The sequence below is a fragment of the Paramisgurnus dabryanus genome, chromosome 10 (assembly GCF_030506205.2).
Source record: "Paramisgurnus dabryanus chromosome 10, PD_genome_1.1, whole genome shotgun sequence".
NCBI lineage: Eukaryota > Metazoa > Chordata > Actinopteri > Cypriniformes > Cobitidae > Paramisgurnus > Paramisgurnus dabryanus.
The window spans coordinates 176,279-202,500 of NC_133346.1; the positions used below are offsets into that span (position 1 = coordinate 176,279).

The window sequence follows — 26,222 nt, forward strand, 5'->3', positions numbered from 1 at the left end:
GATATTTAAGGCTATACTGCAGTCCCCACAGGAGATAGCAGAGCACCCTGGGGCAAAAGTGGCAGCTGCAGAGGTTTGGAGACGGGGGAATAGACTCCAGATTGAAGGCGTCCGTGAGTCCCCCGGCCCCAGCGCATAATGACTGCGGCTCAACGCAGGAAACACAGTGACAGGCACAGCTGTTCTGATGGCACAGAGCTGGAAGCCACTGACACACATTAACTGGGTGTCATGCAAATCCCGCAAGCACTGACACCTCCATTTGAATGAAAGGTCCAACGGCAAAATAACTAGAAGTTATCAAAACATCTCACAGGCTGAAGAATGAGAGGAGACTGTACATTACTGAACTTTGATTTAATAGATGTATTTATTATGTGATGATTTCCATGCTCTCTGCATAGAGGCAACAATGGGCAAGAGAATAATCCAATTACTTTAAATGAGCTGTGAAAGAGAGAAATAGAGAGAGAGATAGAGAGAGAGAGAGAGAGAGAGAGATAGAGAGAGAGAGAGAGAGAGAGAGAAAATTAATAATGAGAAAGAAATAAAGAGAGAGAGAAAGTTTTTTTAATGTATGTGGCATGACAGTGTTAAGTTTATTGGAATCATAGAATCGCCAAAGCATTTGCAGCTAGTCTGCGTACAATAAATGCAATGAAAATTATAAAACAAAGCAATACAAAAAATAAGATGTAGTGCAAAGGTCTTATTGTGTTTTCATTTTTAATAAAAAATCTGATTTACAATGATCTGTCCATGTGTGTGTATGCGAGAGAGACGGTACAAAAAACTATTTATAAAGTGTTTGTACAACTAAATAAATTGAACATTATTTTTTGTCAGATTTAGCTCTCAGGCCTAATTTTCCCCAAAGGATTCTTAAAGCTAAAATGGCCAGGAAAATTACTGGATCCGATGTCAAAAGCATCTACAGTCTCACAGATCAGTATACCTCAATCTGGCATTAAGGATACTGGATGATCCATTCCACCCACTTTTCTTAAAGTTTTTCCTTCTTCCATCTGGATGTAGATTTCGAATGCCCCCAACAAAAACTAAACGTGCCATCATTTGTACCGAGGAGAATAGAGAATGTAAGATTTTTTTAATTATATTGATTTATTTTAGATATTGGACTGATGATTGTATGTCACTACCATTGCTGTGTTTGTGTTGTTCAATGTTTATAATGTTGTTGGATGTTAATGTGGCTTCCTTGAGTGCAAAATAAATTCCCCTCGGGGCAATAAAGGTTTCAATCAATCAATCAATCAAAGCTGCAGTCCGGCGTTTTTCCTCTTTGTCGCCATCTCTGTTCGAAATCTGCAATTGCAGCTATTCGCGGAATAATCAACTTTACGTGGGTTGTACATCGGCACGAAACAGCGCGGATGAACACAATGTATTGAGGAGAATCTGTCAATCACCGCGTCCCTGTGGATATTGTCATCCTGACTAACTTCATTATCTGATTTTTTAAAAGCGATTTAAAGTCTAAATACTGCGTATTGGGATGATAAACTTTATATACACTCTTGAGTAAGAGCTTCAGTTATGTCTGGACAATGAGGAAAAGAAAAAGAAGCGTTCATCTTAGTTAGATACTTTATTTACCCCTGGACAGATCAAAGGAAGATCGACTGGAAGAAGATAATATTCCTGAAGTAAGTTGTTTATTTTTATTTATATTTGCTGTCATGTAATATTCTTATTACATGTCGAAGTGTAATCATGTATTACACTTAACGTGATCACGTGGGTAAGTTACACACGTCCGCGCATGTATTGTTTACATTCACGTGGCATGTATTTCTCTAGATGTCGTGTATAACATTCTGCTATTATGTTATCTTGATAGTAAGGATGCACTACAGGATATTTTTAGTGTGTGCTGTAATATGATTCCATACATTGCGCTGTTGTTGGCACGTGACGTGATGCCAGTCAGTTTATACGCGTTTACAGAAAAACACGCATTAAAACATTACTAAAAACAGAAGCTACCCAATCAGTCGATGGGCATCTGAAAACAGCTTTTTATATAAATAAGCCCTGCAATTTTTCACCAAGTGCTGTGAGAAAGGCTATAAATATCCACCTCCATCATCCTCACACAATACAACTACTAGCCGGGTGTTTTTTTTTTTGTTTTTTTTTGTTTTGTTTTTACTACTAGCCGGGTCTCATTCTTTATGTGTGCAGAAGTGACGTAATGACGCAAAGACGTGCCCGAATTTCCCGCGAAAATCCACCAGTACCACTGGAATTAAAACATTACTGCAAGCTTACAGTTTTGAATCAAGCTAAGGCAAGTGGATAGTTTTGAACACTGTCTGGTTATGTATTTTCTCAAAAATGTTTCTTTGGCTATTTTTGGCTATCACACACACACACACACACACACACACACACACACACACACATGAAAGAGAATGAGAGGCAGATAGCACATGACCTCTGCTGTGACACACTGTTGGAGATTTGTGTTTGAGTGTTTCAGTGTATCAGAACAAATCAAAGGCCACGTTTTTGTGTGTGTGTGTGTGTGTGTGTGTGTGTGTGTGTGTGTGTGTGTGTGTGTGTGTGTGTGTGTTTGGTCGTCCCCTGATCTCTGACTGAGAGAGCGTCTGCTGTATTTCTTGTACAGGACGTTGGCTCTGTGTGTTTCCTGTGCAGAGCTGAAGCTTCATTCTTCAGTGTTTAGTAGCTTCACTGTTTTCTGCAGTCATATAACCCAAAACATTTATTATCATGGCTGTGTGTGTGTGTGTGTGTGTGTGTGTGTGTGTGTGTGTGCGTGTGCGTGTGCGTGTGCGTGTGCGTGTGCGTGTGTGCGCGTGTATACAGGACACTAATCTCACTACAGTCATTACGAAAGCAAGATGTGCTAATGTTGGCCAAAGACAGCAGACAACAACGGTTATATTTCACATGACTGAACCCAAAACACAAGAATACACCTGATGTATAGTTAGTTCAGTAGATGAAGCGTGTGATCTGATATGAGCGAGGGATGAGATCTGCAGGCATCTTCCCTCGACAGCAAAAAGCAGATGGCTGGAAACGGTTAAGATTTGGAACAGATTTCCAAAAAAGCTCATGAATTTACAGAGATAAAACTGGAGATAAATGTTCAGGCCGTCGCAGTGACCTCATACGATGTAAAGAAAACTTGATGAATATTCTCAGATTTAAGACGTAAACCTCCAGTACTATAACTGTGAGATCATGACAGATGAAGACAACCCCATGGTTTTTCCAGCTAGGACACAGTTTCATGTAGCACCACAGGTGGACCTGGAGATTTGGTTGAGTATATTGTTGTAATAGTGAGATATTGGAAATTAACTTGGACTGACTCAGGATCAGATTACAGACTCTGTTCAGTATCTACACAATGACTGTGATGGGTTCTTTGGCTTCATCCACGTCCATTAGAGCATAAAAACTACATTTCTTTAGCCAAAAATATGTTTTAAGTATATACGGTTTCAGCAGTAACAACATAAACAAGCGGCTGTCGTGGTCCGCACGTAACTTCCGGTAAACTCCGCCAAGAACAAATAACAACAAAGTTCTTTAAACGTAGTTTATTTATATAACAAGCAAAAAAAAACACATAGATTACCTAGGAAACCAAAACATTTGTTATTTTCAACGAGACATTTGTTCAAGAGATCAGTTTAGCAACTAATCAAACCATTAAAAAAAACGAAACCAGAAGTAAAGTTCGGATCCAGACGTGAATCGCGTCAGCGAATGTGCGTCCAATGAAACCGTCTATATGCTAAATATATTTTGTGGAAAGTAAAACTTGATTTAATATAGTTTTATATTTGAAATACATTTAGTTTTATCCTTCATATATAACATATATTTCAATATGTATTTCAATGGCATCAAATACATTTATAATTTTACAACCCATGGGGCAAAAAATATTTTTTTCTGGCCAAAATATAAAAGTTTCTATAAAATACCGTATAATATTTTTGCAGTTAAAAATATATTTAATTTTATCCTTTGTAAATCAGGTTTGTAACAAAAACAAGTTTTTCTTTCAATGTGAGGTAAATATAAATGCATTAAAATATATTTTATTTTTTAAATATATTTCAAAATATATTTCAGTATTTTTTGGCTGTTTTTTGTATATTTTGAAATATATTTTTCGCTCTATGCACTATAATGCATCTCACTCTAAAGTGTTGTTTTGACTCCACTGCTGGATTATTTTCATATATCAGACACTGTGTTGGTCATGTTCCAATGTCCGATCTCTGTCTGATCCCCGCTCAGTGTTTGTCATCACTAACAGCAACTCTCACTAAAAATAAAAGACTTTCAGTGGCTTTGTTGGCGTCAGAGTGAATGTGCCTTGAGACTTTTCTTAATTTCACACCTCTGCAAAACTCTTTATTGTGCCTGTATAGACAGCAGCAGATGCCCAGAGGAATTACTGATGCCACACAAAAGCCTCAAATAAACATTGCCCAGTGGACTGCATGGGGACATTAACTAACACAGAGGCTCACAATGACGTGCACGTCCTCAGAGATAAACACACACCTCTACACAAACACACACACCTCTACACACACACCTCTACACACACACATTCTGGTTTCCATAGACGTAATGGTTTGTATACTGTACAAACTGTATATTCTATTCCCTTCCCCAAACCCTAACCCAAATCATCACAGAAAACTTTCTGATACTTCACATTTTCAATAAACATCATTCTGTTTGATTTATAAGTTTGTTTCCTTATACAGGTTTTCTTATCTTTGTGAGGACAATTGGACTTGAAATGATCTTGCGTGCGATTTTGTAAATAATAATTCCAGCATTAGTTGATGAAGTTCAGGGGCCTGGGGTCATCTGAAGTCTTTATGTAACAAAGGTGATTCTCAGTAAAAACCATAATGTCTGACCACAAACTCCCAGGATTTTAAAAAGAAGTTTTATCATTGTATTTACCTTCTGTGTCACCCTTAAAGTTAAGCTATGAAAGCTGCTGTAAAAATGTTGCTGTAGTTATGCAGCTGTTTGCCAGTAATTTACTGTAGATTTACATGGATGTTATTTACCGTCAACAGTTTATTCATATTAAATGAACATTAAGCATTAACAAGTCTTCATCTTTACATCATGCAAATCCTCATCAACCTTTCTGTTTTTTTTCTTCAGATTTTGGTTCCCAGAATGCTTTGCATGAGGCTGTTATTTTATAGTTTTATTCTGTAAAGATGACAACTTGTTAATGTTTAATGTTCATTTAACTTTAAATAAACTGTTGCCATCAATGTAAATCTACAGTAAGTTACTGGCAAACAGCTGACAGTAATTCTGTGATTTCTACAGATATTTTCTACAGTGTTTATGTGTTTGAAACAACTCTACATGCAGATCTACTTTAAAACTGTAATCAAAGTGAATCTATTAATGGGATTTGACAGCATTCTGTGCCTTAAACTCCATGTTTCTGTGTTTGAAGTATTTCTCTTTCATTTGTTTGATGAATGAATGCTGGTGTTATGACTGCAGAAGACGTGTTGACCTCTGTTTAACGTAAAATAAAGTTTTTAAAATCACAAGACGCTAAACCAATGTGAGAAGTTTCTGCTGCGCTCTGCAGTGATTCTGTTCCTCCTGTAGACAATAAAAATACCTGAAATATTATTCATTAACTACTAAAGACATTAGCTTTTCTTATTCAGTAAGAGTAATTATTTACCAGCTTTGTTACCATCTCATGACTGTCAGGAAAACAGGAAGTCATGAGTTCACCATCAGAGACAAACTTTCTGTCTGATTGGTTAGTAACAAACAAGAATTGTGTCATGTGACCTGAAGGTCAACATCAGAAGGATAGTGAGACGTGTGGAGATGACACTAACCAGAAGAAAAGTTTGATAACCAGTTAATCCGTCAGTTCAGTCACTCGGATGGAAACAAAAGCAGCTGTTAATAAATTGTGCTGCAGATATTTTGCAAAAAGAACTTACCTCAGTCTAACCCAAGTGGTCCTCTCTGTCTTCTGTGTTGTCTTCCCGAGCTACAGCTTTACTCCTACATACAGTACTGTATATAACTCTTAGTGTTGTCTCTCTTTTACTCTCTCATTTGTAAATCACATTTGTTAAAGGAATACAGTGATGTGACACATACTGCTGATGAATCTCTAAACAAGTGTCAGTCACAAAATTCAGCAACTCACAAAACTCTTTAGTTAATCCAACTGGAAATATTTCTCTCAACACAGGAGGAGGAGGAGGAGGAGTTACTGAGAGAACCAGCACAACAGGTGCTTTTCACTGTGATTTTCTCATTAAGTGTCCTCAATATCATTGTGTCAAAGTGTTGTGCACATAACAGAGGCCTGACAATAGAAGAACAAGAGCACAGAGACGCCTGACAGCTTCAGATTACAACTCACAGCCGAGCGAGAAGAGTAAACGGCTTTCCACCTGAGACGGAGACATAAGAGAGCAAGTATGAGATTATCATTTACATGTCCACATCTACACACTAACTCTGAGTTCCTCCTGTTAATTTACAACTGAAAAGTCCAGGAAGAAAAACAGGAGCGAGAGTCAATGAAAGGTCAAAGATTGAGAATCTAAAGCTTTAAAATATTGATCATCATGATAGAGAAGCATCTGTTGATCAAGCTCATCTTTGATTTGATAGAGATCTCGATGATTTTAGCAGATTCAGTTTGATTTCTCAAGAGCTTAATGATGATATCTTTCTATAGGGCCATTGATGATGATATATTTCTATAGGGCCATTAATGACGATATATTTCTATAGGGCCATTGATGATGATATATTTCTATAGGGCCATTAATGACTATATATTTCTTTAGGGCCATTGATGATGATACATTTCTATAGGGCCATTGATGGCGATATATTTCTATAGGGCCATTGGTTACGATATATTTCTATAGGGCCATTGATGGCGATATATTTCTATAGGGCCATTGGTTACGATATATTTCTATAGGGCCATTTGTGACTGTATATTTCTATAGGGCCATTGTGATTTGAATGATTTTCTCTTCACACAGCGTTAGGAATCATGAAGGATCAAATACACAGAGTGGCATCCAAAGACGGCCACAATAACGTCAAGATTGACAACGTGGAAGGCATGATAAAGCTCTTCTTACATGACATCTGGACCACGGTGGTAGACATGAAATGGCGCTATAAGATCACTCTGTTCGCATCCACATTCGTCATGACCTGGTTCGTGTTTGGAGTCGTTTTTTATCTTATCGGTCTGAGGAACGGCGACTTTGACGCGGACCAGTCGTCCAATCACACGGCATGCGTGATGAACGTGGAAACGCTGACGGGAGCATATTTGTTTTCTCTGGAGACCCAGACCACCATTGGCTATGGGTTTCGTCACATCTCCGAGGAATGCCCGCTCGCCATACTCGCGCTGGTAGTTCAGCTGGTCTTCACGGGCCTGGCGGAGATTTTTGTGACCGGCGCCTTTCTGGCCAAGCTGGCGAGGCCTAAGAAGCGCGCGGAAACCATTAAATTCAGCCAGTCGGCGGTGGTGTGCAAGCGCGGGGGCGCCTGGTGTTTGATGGTGCGAGTGGCCAACATGAGAAACAGCCTGCTGATTCAGTGTCAGCTCTCGGGCAAATTACTGTCGCCCTACGTTACCCAAGAGGGCGAGAAGACCCTCATCCACCAGGCCAGCTTAGACTTTAATCTGGACTGCAGTGACGAATGTCCGTTCCTTCTCATGCCCCTGACCTTCTGCCACCTCCTGGACGACAGCAGCCCGCTGGCCGGTCTCACGGCCGCCAACCTACCGACCCGAGAGTTTGAGTTGCTGGTGACTCTAAACGGTACGATGGAGTCGACCGCGGCTACCTGTCAGAGCCGAACGTCTTACGTGCCGCAGGAGATCCTGTGGGGTTATGAGTTCAAACCTGTGCTTTTCAACACGCCTGGGGGGAAGCTGGCTGCCGATTTTAACTTCTTTGATAAAGTGCAGATGTGCGACGAGCCGTCGACCGTCCAGAACAACTCTGAGAAACTTCAGCTGGAGGAGAAATACAGACAAGAGTGAAGAATCCACTCCATAAGACCAGAATCAAAAAAATGAAATCAATCTTCAGTTAGTAGATTAATTAATTACTCTTGTGCATTGTGATTAGGGTTGCAAAATTCATTGAATTTTGGAAAATTTCAATGGAAATTACATGGGAATATATATGAGCATTGTGGCACAATGATAGGGTTGCAAAGTGGCGGAATGTTTACAGTAAATTTAATTTAAATTTAATCTAAGTTTTCTGGGAACTTTATCTTTTAAATGTTAGACATATTCCAAATTGGAAGCATAACAGGAATTTATGGGAATTATTTGAACATTTTGGAAATTATAAACAATATCATATCATACAAAAGATTTTTAGTTTAAATAATTAGTTATTTTTTTACTTTTTATTAATCAAAAATCCCGATACTTATACTCATCAAGCCTGGATTTATTTGATTAAAATCCTTCAGAAATCATTTTAGTACGCTGTGTGTTGTGTGCATGTGACTGATGAATGTGCAGGGTAGAAATTCAACTGAAATTGAATGAAATCTTTTTCGCTTAAACTAAATTATGCTGCAAGATTTTTTAACTACATTTAAGTTCCCTGTAATAGGCAACTCTGCAATTTTTTCCAAATTATTCCCATGAATTCCCGTTAACTCCCATATATTACATCCTTAAAGTTCCTGGAATTTTGCAACCCTCCACATGAATGAAGACGAGTCTGATGTGGAGAAAGCTAATGTATTGTATGTGATACAGTTTGTATAAATTACCCAAAACAAAACCCGATATAAATCATTTCCTTTAATTCCTTAGATTTCTAACTTGGAATATTTTTAAAATTCTTGAGCTTTGCAACCCTAATTATGATTCATAAGTGCATGTTACTTTAAGGATCATTATCGTAAAGAAATGAAAATGTTGGTCTGTTTTTGAATATAAACATTAATGTATAATATCAAAAGTGATTTGTGTTTCTTCTTTAATAAAACCTTGACGATGTTTGTGTTTGACATGTAAGTGTGTGCAGAGACACAAGAGATACATTGACATCAAATGACTTTGTTGTGGAAACACAGAGGAACGCTCTGAACGTGTGTGTTGGGACAACAAATCCTCTCTGGTTTCCATATATCAACGAAACAATAGACAATGTGAGGGACGCAAAGCTAGAAGAACAAGTTTTTGAAAAGACTTTATTTATATCAGTTCAGTAGAAAACCATATAAGTATATGATGTCTTCCCTTTGTCAATAATCTCAGATCATCAGATCATCTTCTCTGAGCATCCTGAACTGATCTGGGTTCAGTCGAACAGAGATCTGAGCCTGTGTTCTGTGCCAGACCAAACGCATACGGGTCGTACGCGAGCACGAGAGCATTGCATTGTAAACAACTGATAATATTGAGCTTTATTCAAAGGCAACGAGTGCTTCTTCATAAATCTTTGATAAATGTCTTTGGCTGGCTGAGATCAACTCGTAGTGTTTAAATGCATATAAGTTATATATCTGTTATATAAAAAGTATTATAACACTGAATTGTATACTCTAACAAACGCACAGCGTTCGTGAATCAAAACTCGATATTAAAAATTAATAATAATAATACAGATTTATATTTACGGGTAAATCTCTGTATAAGGCACTGATTTCTAAAAACCCACCTCCGTCTTTTAAAGAACTTTTTAAAGAATCAGATTCCAGTTTTCAAAGATGCAAATATCTCGTCTGATGGATCTTCATAATACTGATAAAAACACACATTTATTCTCAACATCCCGTCACCTGTCTGTCTGTCTGTCTGTCTGTCTTACAGTCTTCAGCTCTTAAACCTTCTGATATGTCTGTTTAATAAAATAAGGCAGTTTAATGCATAAAACATTGATTATTAAGTACTGATCATGCATCTTACTGTAAGTAGCCCTTCTTACACGTTATATTGCCGTCTGATGACTCTTTCACATTTCCAACACATTTTTTGTGACCCTAACATAAGAGATCTGTGAGCGTATCTTACGATATACCGTCATTGGTTTTCTCGTAGCACCTACGACTCTTTATTCTGAACAGTCTCCATCTTTTTCCTGTTGTAAATACGGCGAGAGTGACGTTTCCCCGCTGTGGTGGACTGGTTTGCTGGTTCAGATCCTGTTTGGTGTTCAGTAGTAGGAGCCCAGATGTGACGACATGTGTGGAGGAGGGTGACGGGGACCGGGGTAAATGCCCGCCGCTGGAGAGCTCCAGTAAGGGCTCGGGGCGGCGAAGAAACCCGAGGACGTGACGACGGGCATGGTCTGATGGTGAGGAGACATAAAGTTGATCTTCTGATGGTGATAGGAGCTCACGTAGGGCAGATCCGTGGGGTATTTGTAAACGGATGACTCCGGCGGGTGGGGCTGCAGGGCCTGAGCGATGCCGTGGAAATCAAACTTGTAAGCGTAGCGTTTGCCGTGGACTTTGGTCATGATGTTTTTGTCGTAGTAGTAACGAAGAGCTCGACTCAACTTGTCGTAGTTCATGTTGGGTTTGCTTTTCCTCTCGCCCCAGCGGCGGGCGACCTCGTCCGGGTCGGTCATCTTAAACTCTCCGTTGGTGCCCTCCCAGGTGATGCAGGATGAGTTTGAGCTGTCCGACAGAAGCTCCAGAAGAAACTGCCATAACTGGATCTGACCGGAGCCTGACAGATAAAAACACAGCACATCACACTCGTACTCTACACTTCTGCTTTAAAGTTAAGCTCACTTATTCATTTATTCATCGTGCTATGACTTAAACTGTTGGCTCTTTGGTTCATCTATAAGGACTGAATCAGGATCAGTGTTACCTGGATTAGCCAACCTGCTGCTGGTGGGTCCCAAAATCTGATATGGATCTACAGACATAACAAACAACAACTGTTTACAAAGACTATAAATCAAAAACATTGTGTTTGTGTGTATATGTGTGTATATAGAGATATCTCACCCAGTTGGCCCCTCTGGTCTTCAGTTTTGGTCATAACAGCAGCAGCAGAACTCTGAGGAACTGTAAAGACACAAAACTCACTGTTACTTCACTTCAACAAAGAGCAGGTTTCACTATAACTGTGTGTGTTTGTGTGCGTAAGGTCTCTTACCTTTAGATCCAGTCAGTGGTTGAGGCCACCCAGAACGTCTCACACCATCATAATTCATGTCTGTAAATAACATGATGAAGATGTGATGTAGTGTAGATGATATGACACTGATTGTCCACTAGAGGGTGTGAGTGTTTGATCTGTGTGTACTGAACATGATGGAAATTAATGTGAATTGCATTAAGGATGTTCTTGTGTTTCACTCATGTAAATACAGTTGATTATAAAATACATTCATTTATCATAAATTCTTTATAATTAAATCTCAGAAAAATAAGGCTACTTACCAGCACCAATATATTGTATAATTAAATACATTTTCTTTTTATTCATATTGTATGTTTTAGATTGTTTTATGTCATACATTTTCTTTGTGAAGGCCCCAGACGGCACAAGGGGGGGCCGCACACCAAAAAAGTTTTAGAATCACTGACCTAGAAATCACTTTTCAACTTTTTATTTACATTTCTTCACCTCTCTTTTTTCTCCCTTCTTTATTAACTTACAGTATGTTGTTTGTTTGTTTGTTTCTTTCTGTTGTTATGTTATTATTGTTTGTCTTTTTGTATTGTTCAACACTGTTCAACCTCAGTTGTTTTTAAATGTGCTATAAAAAACAACATGCTGACCGACCTGCTCTGCTTTGACAGCGCGGAGCATCTGATGGATAAATGGAGGCGTTTGGAAAAATAAAACTCGCTCCACCTGAAGACAAAAACAAAACTCATCAAATGTGCTGTAAGAGTTCAGCATTGATAAAAGCTTATGAAACAAAAGAAACAGAGAGAAAGAGAGAGTGCACTGCAGTGTGTTTCTGTGTTTGTGTGTGTCTGTGTGTGTGTCTGTGTGTAAGCTGTGAGGGGCGGGGCAGAGCAGCAAGAGGGAGGGGCCACAGAGCTGCTTACCTGTGTTGCGCGCATGCATTAAACGTGGAGAGTTTTGCAAGGCTTTGTCAACATCATCTGAGGTCAAGTGAGGAAGAGGAGCTGAGAAAGAAAACATCCAGTGACAAAACTGATAAAACTCCCTGTTATACAGAGAGAAAGAAAGAAAGAGAGAGAGAGAGAGAGGGAGAGAGAGAGAGAGGCTGTATTCTGCACATTATCTCTGTGTTCTTTTAATTGTCATAACTCATTCAATTCTAATAATTAGTAAAATGATTTTGATTAAATAACACATTTATCAAGTCTTCCTTTGATGTGAAACTGTATTATTTTAATAAAAACTGTGTTTCAATTGGCATGAAGATAAAGTTGATAGAAAAAGAAACTGAAAGTTTGTTTTCTTAATGCTGTGTATTAAATAAATATGAGTGATTGGTTTCTCTATTCTTTCTTTCTTTTAGATTAGCTATGACCCAGACAGACGTAGTGACGTTCACCCTGGTGTAATGAATGAATTATTAATGAGGGGGTTAGAGGTCAGAGGTCAGTATAGCTGTTATTATAAAGCTCATTTCTACAGCGCTATGAAGCATTATTGTGACCAGCTGGATGGTGATGAAACTTGAAAGTATTAGAAAGAGAGAGAGAAATGATGATGATGATAAGAGAAGTGAAGTGAGATAATAATGACTCACTCTCTCTGAGGTAATGCAGGTGAGACAGAAGAACATCAGCTGTGTACGTGCAGGTGAGACGCTGAAGTTCATCTCTGTTCATCTTACAGAGCTCTTTCCCATCAATGCTCTGAAACAGAGACACATCCACCTCTGGAAGAGAATATTCCTTCACAGCCCAATCTAACCACTGCTGGACATGATCTGTAGACCACAGGCTTGGATCTGCAGTGCACACAACACACATTCATTTAACACATCATCAGATCCAGCAGTGTCTGGTGTCACGTCGTGGGTTTGAATCTTTATCTGTGACGAATGAAGGTGAAACTGGATTCAAATGAGATTTAAAGTTATTGAGGTGCTTGTTTACATTAAAGGGGTCATTTTATGAGACTCTTTAAAGAGGTTAAATTGATCTTTGGTGTCCCCAGAGCACATATGTGAAGTTTTAGCTGAAAATGTCATATAGATAATTTAATGAGCTGATGAAATGTGAACACTGTCCCCTTTAAAACATGACTATATTTTAATAAAAAAGCTCTAAATACTACTGTAGTTCTATCCACTATAGTTTTCTTATCCCTCTGCTGGAAGCACTGCTACGGGGCAGAGTGATTTGGTCGCAGCACCCGAGAAGCCCCCTGGTGAGGAGCAGAGAGTTCGCTCAGAGTCACTCCGCCCAAGTAGCAGTGCTTCGTCTTCTGGGAATATAGTTTCCAGTACGGTTAAAAGATAGCTGTGTCTCATATGACCTTGTTATTTGTACATGGTGTGACTTTACAAATCACAACACATAACTAGGAAAATGTTTGCGTTATTTTGTCACTTATTAGGAGCAGTATGCTAGCTGGAGCCATTCACTTCCAGTCTTTGTGCTAAGCTAGGTTACATAATAAAGTTTTACTTTCTACAGCACCTTTAAACCCACAGTAGTTTAGATGACTGGATTGTCTAATACGTGAGGTGACATAAATGATGAGATCTTTGTCTTATTTGTTGTGTGTGTCTTTGTGTTACCTGCAGGTACAATAACTCTCCGTTCATTGGTGATGATGTTGGGTGGTGACAAGTGTTTATCCTCTGTGTAGTTAGTGAAGGTTACTGGCAGGTTAGCAGCAGAAGAGATTTTTCCTTTACCTCCATTACAATCCCCAGGAGAACTTCTGCATACACACAAATTGATTCATTTTCAACACAAACGTACACACTATTATAAAACAAGGACATGCATTTCTGAAAACACATCTCTTTGGTTTTTACAGTGAGGTACATAAGAGTCTTAATCTTATTTATGATGATATCTGAGCAGTGGAGTAAAAACTGATTGTGATGAACTGAGGTTAGATTTTATTCTTCATGAATCTCCTGTAATACTCATGTAATAAAATCACTAACACTTAACATCAACATTCAAAGTTGTGTAATATCACTGAAATGATCGACCTTACTGCAAAAAAATAACTTTCTTACTTAGTATTTTTGTCTTGTTTTCGGTACAAATATCTAAACATTTTTATATTAAGATGTATTTTCTTGATGAGCTAAATGATCTAAGAAAATAAGACTAGTTTTTAGACAAAAAATATACAATTTAAGTGAATGTGTGCCTAAAACAAGCAAAAACAAAATCTGCCAATGGGCTGAGAAACTTTTTCTTAAACTTTGGTTGTATAAAGTGTTGAAGAAAATAGTCAACTTAATTCATGAATCTCACCCCACTGGCAGATTGTTTTAAGCACAAATTCATTTAAATTTTATATTTTTTTCTTGATTGAAGAATTTTTAGATATTTTTACTGAAAACAGACAAAAACCCTAAGAAAGTGTTTTTTTTTTGCATTGCACCGAATGTGTTTATACTTTAAACATATTTTGATGAGATGAATTAGAAAACAGGTGTTGCTTGGATATAAATATTATAAGGGTTGTAAAGGCTAGTTTTGATTATTTCGGGGGGTCATATTCCCCCAATCCTTACGAGAAACTACAGCCCTCAACACAAACAGTGTCTTCTGTGTAAAGATCATTTCTAAAGATCGTCCTCGGGATCCAGATGTGAGGGATTTCTGCAGGAATGTGCCATCAGGTCCAAACATCATCAAGCCAACAGAGTCATGTGTGCACATGTGGACCAACTGATGAACTACTGAATAATAAAGATGACAATCACTGGAGGAGAGAGAGCTTCTCATGTTTAAGGAGAAACAGTAGACCAGCTGTCATCTTATCAGGTTTACACACGTACAGCTTCAGTATGATCAGTGTGAAATCATTTCTCATTACATTCATTTAACGTAAATGCAGATTATTAAGGAGTCCTAAGGATCCTGATGAAATCTTTTTTCACGCAAAGAAAATGATTTCCAAGTGGCAGGAAAACTTTCCGACGATGAATTTCTCTTTTAAAAGTCTGGGCAGAAGATCACACTAACACATCTTTATCTGAAATTAATCACTGAAGTATCTCAGACACGTTTGATCGTGGAGAGTCGCCATACTGCCACATGTCCTGATTTCTGACAGAAAGAGGAATAAAAACTCATCCAGAGAGACGCCTGTCTGTCTGTCAGTGATGTAAAAGCTCTGAATATCTCCCATAAACAGATCAAATAAAAATAAAAAGAGTATAAGCATGACCCAAACACTTCAAAGAGAGGAGGTTTGAGATGATGAAACTGTTTTATACTCTTCAAGCGTTATGAAAGCGAAAGGTATTATGTGTTTAATGTGTGTATGTTTACTGTGAGTGTGTGTAACCTGAAGATACACAACACCACACTTCATTTTAACAACGCTGAAACATTTGTGTGCTGATTCTAAGAGAGAAACTTGATTTCTTTTAACAGTGGTATTTAACATGCATGATGAAGATTGATGTGATGTTTGTTGTGACTCACCTGCACCCGTTCACCTGTGCAGCTCCTGTGCCGCACTCCATCTTAACTGTGACGCGAGTGGCGGGCGGAGACAACCAATCCTGCTGCTGCTGCTGATGATGCTGCGGCGGCGCTCTGGGACTGAGTTTACTTGAATCGTATTCACCAACGGATGAAGCCGTCATCTCTGTCTTACACTGAGACTCTTCGTATCTACACTCGAATAAAGACTGATCCTCACTCACCACTGACAGCGCCTCCTACAGGACACACACACACACAGTATTATTGATGTGTAGTTTGGTCTCCAATATCAATGTATCTCAACACAGTGCACACAAAGTTTTTCTGCATGTAAATTTGTAGTAAGATCAGCACATTATGATCAATTTTTACTGTGTGTGGCTTCCAATAACAAACGTCTGCTATAGAAGTGTCTACTTCATAAATAATAACAGTCAATAAAAGCATTATAACATTCAGCGCTCAGAGAAACAGAGGAAAACTTCACACAGCCGAGAAACCGAGAACTGAGAGGAAAAGGAAATGATGTCGGAAAACAGATTCATGTGTAGTGCGCTGATAACTGAGAGGAGCGGTCACATGAACCTTCACCTGTAAGAGGCACAGGAACCTCCACCTCACAACACAACACACACACACAATACACACTCATAATACACAACACACACAAATGTTGGCATATGTGGTTTACAGGTTAGGGTTACACAATATATTTTAACTGTACAAACTGTTATATTCTCTAACCAGTCTCTAACCATCACAGAAACCTGTTGGCAGTCTTCAATCTATGACAAACTAACATTTAGTATGAATATTAAGACCTTCAGTTTACCATGATTACAGAAAAATAAACATTTCATACTATTCATCCCCGTATACAACATATACACACACACACAACACAAACACACACGTGTTCATCTCATCAACATCCAATGAAAGATAAACAGAGTAATAAATCTCAGTTAATGAAGTATTTTAATTGTGGAGGTTAACTCTGAATTCTCCTGACAGATGATGGAAAACAACGGCAGCACAATGAATAAAACTGTCAAACACAGCACATGTGTGGAAATTCAGATTCATTTTGGCTCTGACGAACACAAAGCTTCCAACTGAACTCATACAACACAAACTCATTCCCAGAAAGACCAATGCACAATCTCATCCAGTCATATATACACCCTCACCAGTGCCAAAAAAACACACGACTTTAACTTTAAACGAGAAATAGACAGAGAGAGAGAGAGAGAGAGAGAGAGAGAGAGAGAGAGAGAGAGAGAGAGAGAGAGAGAGAGAGTTTGGGGTCTGATTGATTATTACAAATGAAATAAACTCCTTACAGAAGAATTCTGAACCTGAAATGAATTCTGAAATGTAGGGCTGTTGGTAGATTTATTTTTCTAAATGTATAATAAATCAAGGGATTGATAAAATGTCTTAAAACTGCCGGCTTTATCTTGTGCCCCCCTGTTTAAGAAGCATAAAGACACCTGCTCATGATAACAATCTTCTCTTTCAATCTTACAGACACATCTTCTTCTTTTAAGGTCACTCGCACACAACAACATGAAGCCCTTAAAACCCAAGAGCTGAGGACTAAAATCAAATCACTAAAGAAAGTCCAAATCAAAGTAAACTAGAATATTATCAGAGACAGACAAACATCTGTGTGTTCACTGTTGACACCGAGACAAACTTTCATCTGTGAGTCTCAATATTAAATATAGAAACAGGATAAAGTGTTTCAAATGAAGAGCAAAGCAAACGTGTTTCACTTTATTAAACACTTTCATTCATATACGCAGACAGGAAGTCATCTGCCACCATTTCCTGCATTCCTAACAGTTCAGGATAACACCGGCTGGGAATGGAAAAGAGGAAACAGGCCATCCATCGGCATTCTGATTGTGAATGGTGAGGATCTCTAATGGAGGATCTGGAAAGAGGAACGCCCATCATTAACAGCACAAGCAGGAGGGTGAGAACATGAACCTCAGAGCCACGTCAACAAAACACCCGATCACATTTATCTTCTTCAACTTTCTACACTATAGCATCTGTTCTCTAGAACTACATGGTATTAAATCAATAATAATGATAATAATATTAATCTCGTGAGTTTGAGAGGTCAGTCAAAAGATAAGCTCATTTCAATTCAAAATATTGTTTTCCATTCAAATGAATTCCTAAAGCACTTTTTTGTATCATTTTGCTTTACAAAAAATATATAACAGATTTCAAAGTCTGACTGAATGATATCTAAACTCTTTAATGGAAATATCTGCAGTGTTTTTACTGAACAGTGAGAGATTTACAGCTGTGTTTGACTTCATCATATTCCTTTAGTGGTGGTGTTGGATGATATTACAGCAGTCTGATTGTTTTAAAAATAAGCTTATTTCATTGTAGCTTTAAATACTCCATCCTATACTCTTTTCAAAACTGTCATGCTTTCTTGTTCTTTGCTCTACTTGTTGATGAAAATTTGTTAAAAGCATTATATAAATAACATTGAATTAAATATAACTCTATTATTTCTCCTGGACTTCAATGAGATTTAAAGAGGACATTTCACAAGACTTTAAGATGTAAAATAAATCTTTGGTGTCCCCAGAGTACATATCTGAAGTTTTAGCTCAAGATATCCTACAGATCATAAGATGTTAAAATTGACACTTAGGTGTGAGCAAAAATGTGCAATCTAAATGTGTCCTTTAAAATGCAAATGAGCTGCTAATGCAAACACTGATCACCATAACGGTGGTTTGTTGAAATTGAAACTCATTTGTGCTGTCAATTATTTTTCTCTCTCTCTCTGCACTAAATGTCAGTGCTGTGGTTGATTAGTGCAGATTAAGGGGCGGTATTATTATAATAAGATCCCCTTCTGACATCACAAGTGAAGCAAAATTTCAATGAGCTATTTTTTCACATGCTTGCAGAGAATGGTTTACCAAAACTAAGTTACTGGGTTGATCTTTCTCACATTTTCTAGGTTGATAGAAGCACTGGCGACCCAATTATAGCACTTAAACATGAAGAAAGATTTTAATGATATGTCCTCTTTAATGGAGAGCAAATGGACATTTTTAAGTCTCCTGAATCTTGTAAAAAAAAAAATCTCACAAATGTCTCCATTAAAGCTTCAGACGAGATCTCAACAATCTCACAAACTGATCTCAGATCTGCCAAGTCTGCATTTAAAGGTCAATATTATATACGATTTTAATATAAACTTACACTTACTCATCAAATCCTTAATGCGTTTTTGCAATCATCTTATTTTGCATTTGATGCTTTTATGTCTTTACAATTCATTTATTTTATCATGATTTGTGTTCAGTGCTCCAACATGCAGGAGTTTACACATTTTTGTTTTTTATTTTAGGCGATTTTCAGGCAAACATCCGAGACAAAGTTTATATTTAAATCGAACTTCATCAAATCTCCTATGAAGCTTTAAAGAAGCAACTTCAGAGCAATAACATTTTCCTCTGGGATAATATAATGATGAGCAGAGAATAAATCCAGATAAGAAAGGAATTTAAAGAGTAAAATGTTGTGACGCATCTGTTCCTCCCTAAAACACAATAAAAAACATTTACTGCCGTCTAAAACACACGTACGATAATGTCATTATGAATGCTGTGTTGGGGTTTGTAGAGTACATGTTTTAAAAGTTATTTAGCTTTCTTCTGTATATTTCAGAAATCTGTACCAATAAATTGATTGGGTTTGAATATGATCTGTGCTATTAGTCCATGTAAGGAAACAGATGAAAGTGTTCAATTAAAATGGCATCACAGTCGCTTCTTACAAGACAACATGAACGGTTCTTCAATAAAGAGATAAAGAGATTGATAGATGAGAAGATTACAGAGATGTTAAAGCTTTTTTTGAGTTCAGTGACAGTGAAGAAACTCAACTAACAAAAACAATAGGTGTGCTCGGGCCCTAATAAATGAAATATTAAAGAAATGATGTCACACTGATTCACTATAAAGCAGAGAATCTAAATAAATGATCAGCTGAGACTCGAACCCATAACCATAAATGAGTTTGACTGAGGTGAGAAAAGGAAATCTTGATTGAGTCAAGCGGGTGTTTCCCTCTTCACCTCACACTCATCATAAAGTTATTTAGCAAAGCTTCAGATGTTTTATAAACTTACCTTGATGGTGCTGGCCATGGCAGAGGAGGACTACAGGCCGTCCACCAGCGACGCTTACAGACGTTTTAGTTCAAACGCGTGAGTTTACGGTTGGCATGCGTACGTTGCGGTTCTGTCGACTGCTGTTTGGAGAGGATGAAACTGTGCTAAAGCTGGAAGTGAGGTCAGCGGGCGCAGGAAGAGCTTTCTATTGGTTCTGGATACCGCAAGTCGAAGAAACAGGATATTTGGGAAAGCAGAGATAAGCTGAGCTGAAACAATGATGTTTTTCTGGATGCTGTGTGTGTGTTATATGTGTGCGCGTGTGTGTGCGTGTGTGTGTGTGTGTGTGTGACACTGACAGGCAGACATGTAGAAGGATAAAATGACTCTTCATCGTGTCTACAAACATCAATCATTATCATCATCAGCTGTACACATCTGCACTCAGCACAGACTGAGGAGAATGAAGTGAAGTTTGTGTCCATGTGACATCCTGACCACGCTTAACTTTTTCCATTCTACTCAATTTTTAGCTGTTTGATGTTCTGATGAGGTTAAATAGTGTTGTGTTGAATCAGGTGGATTTGTGTGTTGTGTTTCTTTGCTGCAGATTCTCTTGAATAACATTAGTTATTTTGAAGACGTTTCTGTGAAAAAGACTGCAGGACAGATGAACAACTTTGTTGTTAGGTCACATTTAAAAAATTCAGACCACGGGATGAAGTTTTTTGGGCATACACACACGCACAGACACACGCATACACACACACACACACACACACACAAGCGCACAGAAACACAAACACATTCATACATGCATGCACACAGACACACACGATCACACACACAAACACGCATACAGACACACACACACGCAAACACACACAATTCCAATCAATTAAATCATTAAACGCAACAAGTGCTGCTGAGATGAACATGCACATGAGTGTGTCTGACTCATAACACCCACAACTAAAATAAACTTCAACTCTGCACTTCTCAACCTCACCCAAAATATTACACACAACCCATCAATAACACACTTCAACAACACTGTTAAATCCACTTCTTATTTTGACAACAACAACTTAAAAAACTAATGATCAGAGATGTGAAGTACTGAAGGTCTCTACCTCTGAACGCTGTGGATCTTCTGTCCCGTCACTGATCAGAGCTCATCTGACCCGACCCGCTCACCGCAGCCTGACACATCACTGTGTGTGTGTGTCTGTGTGTGTCTGTGTGTGTCACAGTTTGGCACACAACACTGAGGCTTCTGGGTAACAAATGTCTGAGAGATCTGCAGGTTTTCTGCACATGCTGACCTCAGGACAGTGATGAGACAGACTGTGTGTGTGAGGATATCTGTCTTTAAGTGGGAGATAAATTCATGCAGAAAATAATTTTATAAAAACTGTAAAAAGGTTAGCTGTGCATTTACTGGTATATAATGCAAACCCATGGAAGATTTCTCAACCAATCAGAATAAAGCGTTAAACAGCCCCATGGTATAATCCATACAAACTGTGTTTAGACAAACATGTAAAGCTTTGTGTGATTGTTTGACTTTATATTTCTGCTCCAATATGGATGATTATCTCTGTTTCACACTTCAGATCAGATCACTGCAGCAGAAAACATCATCATATTTACAAACTTATGGACTATAAACTAATATCTCTCACACCACAACACGCCAGGATACCCACAATACACTAAACCTGCCAGAACACACAAATGCAAACACACAAACACACACGCACAGAACACTACACATAGTCTACATATAAAATGAAATCCAGTTTGATGATAAAATGCAGCAGTGTAATAAACACCTCACATCCGTTCATGAAGAGAATGAAATCTTAGCCGTCAGGGTTAGGGTCTTGGCCGTCATGCATCATCATCATCATCATTATTATTATTATTATTTTAAGGGTCACAGAGAGCACAGCTCACAGATATTTCTGCATCAACCCTAACGATTAAAAGAAATATTATAGAGCTTTTCCATGGCACTCCCACATTTTTTTGTCCCATTAATGCATTTGCACAATGTCATTTTAAATCCATAAAGTATATAAACAATAAAAATGACAACAGTCATGTAACTGATTTTAATGTTTGGTAATGATTTTAAAAAATATGTTCATATAAAATTATTAGAGGAATGCATTTTTGCACAACATTTTACCTCATATGTGATTCCCCGAAGATGAATCTAGAAATCTATTAATATAAAACGTGAAAACTGTCATATTTTAAAGCAAACAATTTCTACACAGCGGAGGTTTACTGCACACCGTACTCAGGTTTGGAAATGTTGTGAGTGTTTTTGAAGACATTTTTAATTCTTCGTATTGCAAAATACAGCAGCAAGGAGCTCGCGAGTCCACGCAGCGCTCAGATACTCATGACGTCTGCGTCTGCCGGCTGAATAAAGTAACACAACACACTTCTTTCTTTGATTTGGAGGTTGCATGTAAAATTCACTTGGCTCAAAAAACTGAGGGGATCACCATCATTTTCATGTTTTTTTTTTTTTTTGGGATAAACAGACAAAAACACATCAGCTGTTCATATACAGTAAGTGTTAAATGAATGCAGAACATCGTGAAAGAGTCTGATGACAAACACTTGGCTTCATATCTGAAAGTCTATTAGAATTTGTTTTTTTTTCACACAAACAAGACCCCTGAACCCTAAAAGAGCTGAATGTTGGTTTTGTCTTCAGTCCGTGTGTAAATCTATCCAGTAGAAAGCGTGTGGTCTCATCAGACATCTTTAACACTCATTCAACAATTACAAGACTTAGAATATTTGCAGTAAATGATCAGCATGTGTTCGTGAGGAACGTCTGACTGAAGTTAGTTTTTATTGAGTTTCTTCTCATTGGTTAAGACTCTTTGATGGATGAGACTGATGTTCAGATCGGCCATCATGAAAACCTCACAATTTCTACACTTTTACTGTATGAATAACTGACTTTACTGTTAGCATAAATCTATTGTATTGAGCGCAGCAAAATATACCAGAAATATAATACAACAGTCCTTGAGATCAACATCAACAAAACCATTCTTCATTCAAGGTGTTGGGTGTAACTAGTCTCAATTTATTTATAAATCTCAATGAAAAACAACTACAGTTGACCAATTTGCTGTACGATGATATAAAAGACTTATTCAACTTTTTTTGAGTAACTTGATCATTCACACAAAGTACAAATATTCGATATATTAGTATTAGTGCAATATTAGCACCTAAATAATATTTGAAGCTTTTTAAAGGGAACAGCCCCAGAATAACAGCGATGAAGCGAAAACTGCGTCTCAGACCACAAACTTTACTGTCAAAGGAAAAATATTCATCAGTCCAAAAGCATTGAGTTGTGTTTACTGTCTGAGTCAGTTTCACTGATCCAACACAAACCAGTGCTATAATCCAGCATCTGATCTGAAACAGACAAATAATCTCAACTAAACTGTGTTTAAATCAAACACAGATCGTATGAGTGACACGCCGTGTTAATACGTCTCAAAACGATCACGAGAGTCCATCTCTAATGCTGTCACATCACAAACACTGAGAAAGACTCACAGCTGCAGAGATGAAGCAGATTTACACCGACAGCAAAACTAAAATTACTTTTTACTGCCTATAACTCAAGATTTACAACATGTTTATTTTGCAGTCTGCACATAACAGCGACACTGGACACAAACACACAAATCCGCTATTTGCAGGCTTAAATCAGTATACAAGTAGCGGAAAATAGAAAAATGAGATGAATTGTGAGTAAATATTGTATATTTGTGTAAACCCAGCTAAATTCATTTTTGTGAGATTGTGACTGTTTTCTACATAAACTCATCGTATGTGATCTAAAGAACATTCAGTGAAAAATCATCTTGATATCTTTAATATTGACTGAGTAAGATTATGACAAGATTGAAATCAAAGATTGTGCTTTTAATCTCCTCATTAGATTATGAGACTGGATTACACAGAAAGGGTCAAATATTTTTAGAGAATAAATATGTTCAAGGTGAAAACGCTCTTCTTTGCATCTGATCACCCTGTCAGGATTTATTCAGTTAGATCTGCATTATCCCTCTCGCCAACATTACTAAATATATATATAATACAATAGGGATGCATCGATACCGATACTGGTATCGGGTATCGGCCTCGATACCACATTTTCTAAAGTACTCGTACTCGTTAAAAGTCCCCCGATACCAGGGATCGATACCACGGTCTGAGAAATGTCTATGTTTGAGTGGCGTGTAAGGGGTTAATGCCTCTTGTGTTGTCCAAAGAGGCAGAGTTTACAACAAACTGGAAAACTAGTCACTTGTTTTTTTTGTTAAATTATATGACTAAAGCTGTTACCTGTAAATTTGAATCATGTTTTTTATTAAGTACTCAGTATCGGTATCGGCAAGTACTGAAATGCAAGTACTCGTACTCGTATTCCAAAAAAGTGGTATCGGCGCATCCCTATAATACAATGTATTTGTGTGGTTAATGAATTAAAAAACACATTGTTGTCTTTCTGTGCCCTGCCTTTCTGAGCCGCATCGATGGGTGCATCATAATTCAGGGGCTGCGTATTAGAAGAACAATGAGGACACCAGGCCGCGTCAAAGGCTGTCCCAACTCAAAGCCTCCTTCACATGCAAGCCTCCAAATTTCCCTTGAAACCCAAAATCCATAGATGGCTTGGCTACACCCTTGACGTCTGGGTATTTAAAAATAAACAACTGTAGACCCTGAATTGGGATGCAACCGATTTCATTGTTCTAAAAGGCATAGTGTCCTCTAATTGGCCAGCTATCCAATGCAATGTGATTGGCCGAATGCCTTTAGCGAGTGACTGAAATGGGTAGCTCCTTACTAGGGCTGCCTAATGATTAATCACGACTATTCGTTTGCAGAATAAAAGTTTTTGTTTCTATAATTATCATACACAGTACATCAACAATTATATATATATATATATATATATATAAATACAAACACATGTATGTATAATTTTAAGAAAGAAATATATTGATATAATAAATATTTATATTTATAAATTATATAAATTATATGTAAATATACAAAGTTTATACACATGCAAATATTTCTTAAATATATACATGAATGTGCATTTATATATACATAATTATTATACACATTACACACACATTTAATACGAAAACAAAAATTTTTATTCTGCAAACGATTAGTCGTGATTAATCGTTAGGCAGCTTTACTCGTTAACGTATTTTTAAGATAAGCTACCAACAAGAGTTAATATCGTCTTTACTACTTTATCAATGCAGAAAATGCAGATGATCAAACTGATGGATTTGTAACTTTGCATATCATTAAACACCAAAGGAAATGTAAAATCATGAATCAGAGAATATGTGCTCTTTAATGAAAGCTGTTTTTGGATTATGAAGCAATTGTTCAGTTCTGAAACTTTCAGGATGTTTTTATAATACGATGACTTCTTAATGTATACCAAAAGATCAAGAAACAATATTCATTCATTTCTTAAGTCATAACCCTTTAAAAACTGAGAAATCAAGCTCTGAACAGAAGACATGATTCATATCACAAGAAATAATCAAGAGGAAATACATCAAATACTTTCTGGCCTCTGTTTCAGATTATTTCCATCTACAGAAGCCAAAATATCAGACAGACAGACAGACAGACAGACAGACAGACAGTCTGATAAACAAATGCTCATCTATAAGCTCATAAATCAGACACATACTGAAGAAAACAATAAGATCAACTAAACTAAACTAAACTTTAACCAGAGAAGAGAATATGATGCTAAATGAAGAAATAAATTACTAAGTGATGTACCAATAAAACTGAACTGAATTAGAAACGAGCAGTGCATCTATTTTTACACAATATTATTATAATTCAAAGAAACATCATCTCACCACAGGTTCAGACTCCAACCCATGACTCACAATGAAGACTAACTAATCTACATAACAAACTGTTATTATATTAGCGGCTCAGAGAAATAGATTGTAGAGTTCAGCTGTATTTATATTCTGACTTTATAAAGCAATATTAATCATGTTTAGTTAGTGATAAGACGATAACAAGCAACAGTTCTGTCAGTATATGATTCTCTATTGACTGAAAGTGGAAAACATGACTCTATTACTGAACTCAGATCAGTGCACTCTTGTTTGAGCTCAATGATGTTTTATCTGTGCATCATACATTGTATTTGCAGGTTTAATCACTGCAATGAAACTAAGTGAGATCGTCTTTTATAGCAATAATCTTAAAACTGCAATAAAACCGACTCGTGCTGAAGTCTATCACACATTTACATCAAATATAAATATATATATAAAGTATCCAGATTTATCAACTCACC

At 37.5% G+C, this 26,222-nt stretch overlaps 3 protein-coding genes across 6 annotated transcripts in view; 1 reads left to right on the forward strand and 2 right to left on the reverse strand.

The window, feature by feature from the left end:
• Nucleotides 1-8,152, reverse strand: part of kcnj6 (potassium inwardly rectifying channel subfamily J member 6) — a 33,474-nt gene extending 25,322 nt beyond the window's left edge. Inside the window, exon 1 of the mRNA XM_065264866.1 lies at nucleotides 8,143-8,152. The gene's annotated coding sequence lies outside the window, so the exon portion shown is untranslated. The remainder of the gene's footprint in view (nucleotides 1-8,142) is intronic.
• Nucleotides 6,342-8,136, forward strand: kcnj15 (potassium inwardly rectifying channel subfamily J member 15). The gene is made up of 2 exons (XM_065264876.2): nucleotides 6,342-6,501; nucleotides 7,083-8,136. The coding sequence occupies exon 2, from the start codon at nucleotides 7,094-7,096 to the stop codon at nucleotides 8,102-8,104; it is 1,011 nt and encodes a 336-aa protein (XP_065120948.1). The 5' UTR covers nucleotides 6,342-6,501; nucleotides 7,083-7,093; the 3' UTR covers nucleotides 8,105-8,136.
• Nucleotides 8,153-9,262: 1,110 nt separating the features above from the next.
• erg (ETS transcription factor ERG) overlaps nucleotides 9,263-26,222 on the reverse strand; it is a 17,376-nt gene continuing 416 nt past the window's right edge. The window contains exons 2-11 of one of the 4 annotated variants that reach the window (XM_065264833.1): nucleotide 26,222; nucleotides 15,658-15,896; nucleotides 13,779-13,924; nucleotides 12,780-12,983; nucleotides 12,106-12,186; nucleotides 11,834-11,905; nucleotides 11,201-11,260; nucleotides 11,050-11,109; nucleotides 10,910-10,957; nucleotides 9,263-10,762 (exon numbers count right to left, since the gene is read on the reverse strand). The exon at nucleotide 26,222 is cut by the window's right edge and continues 133 nt beyond it. In XM_065264833.1, the coding sequence (XP_065120905.1) occupies nucleotides 10,245-10,762; nucleotides 10,910-10,957; nucleotides 11,050-11,109; nucleotides 11,201-11,260; nucleotides 11,834-11,905; nucleotides 12,106-12,186; nucleotides 12,780-12,983; nucleotides 13,779-13,924; nucleotides 15,658-15,896; nucleotide 26,222 (1,429 nt within the window). In that variant the 3' untranslated portion in view covers nucleotides 9,263-10,244. Of the gene's footprint in view, nucleotides 10,763-10,909; nucleotides 10,958-11,049; nucleotides 11,110-11,200; nucleotides 11,261-11,833; nucleotides 11,906-12,105; nucleotides 12,187-12,779; nucleotides 12,984-13,778; nucleotides 13,925-15,657; nucleotides 15,897-19,834; nucleotides 20,006-20,949; nucleotides 21,025-26,221 lie in introns of those variants that run through there. The other 3 variants (XM_065264848.1, XM_065264828.2, XM_065264842.2) reach the window with 3 other exon arrangements.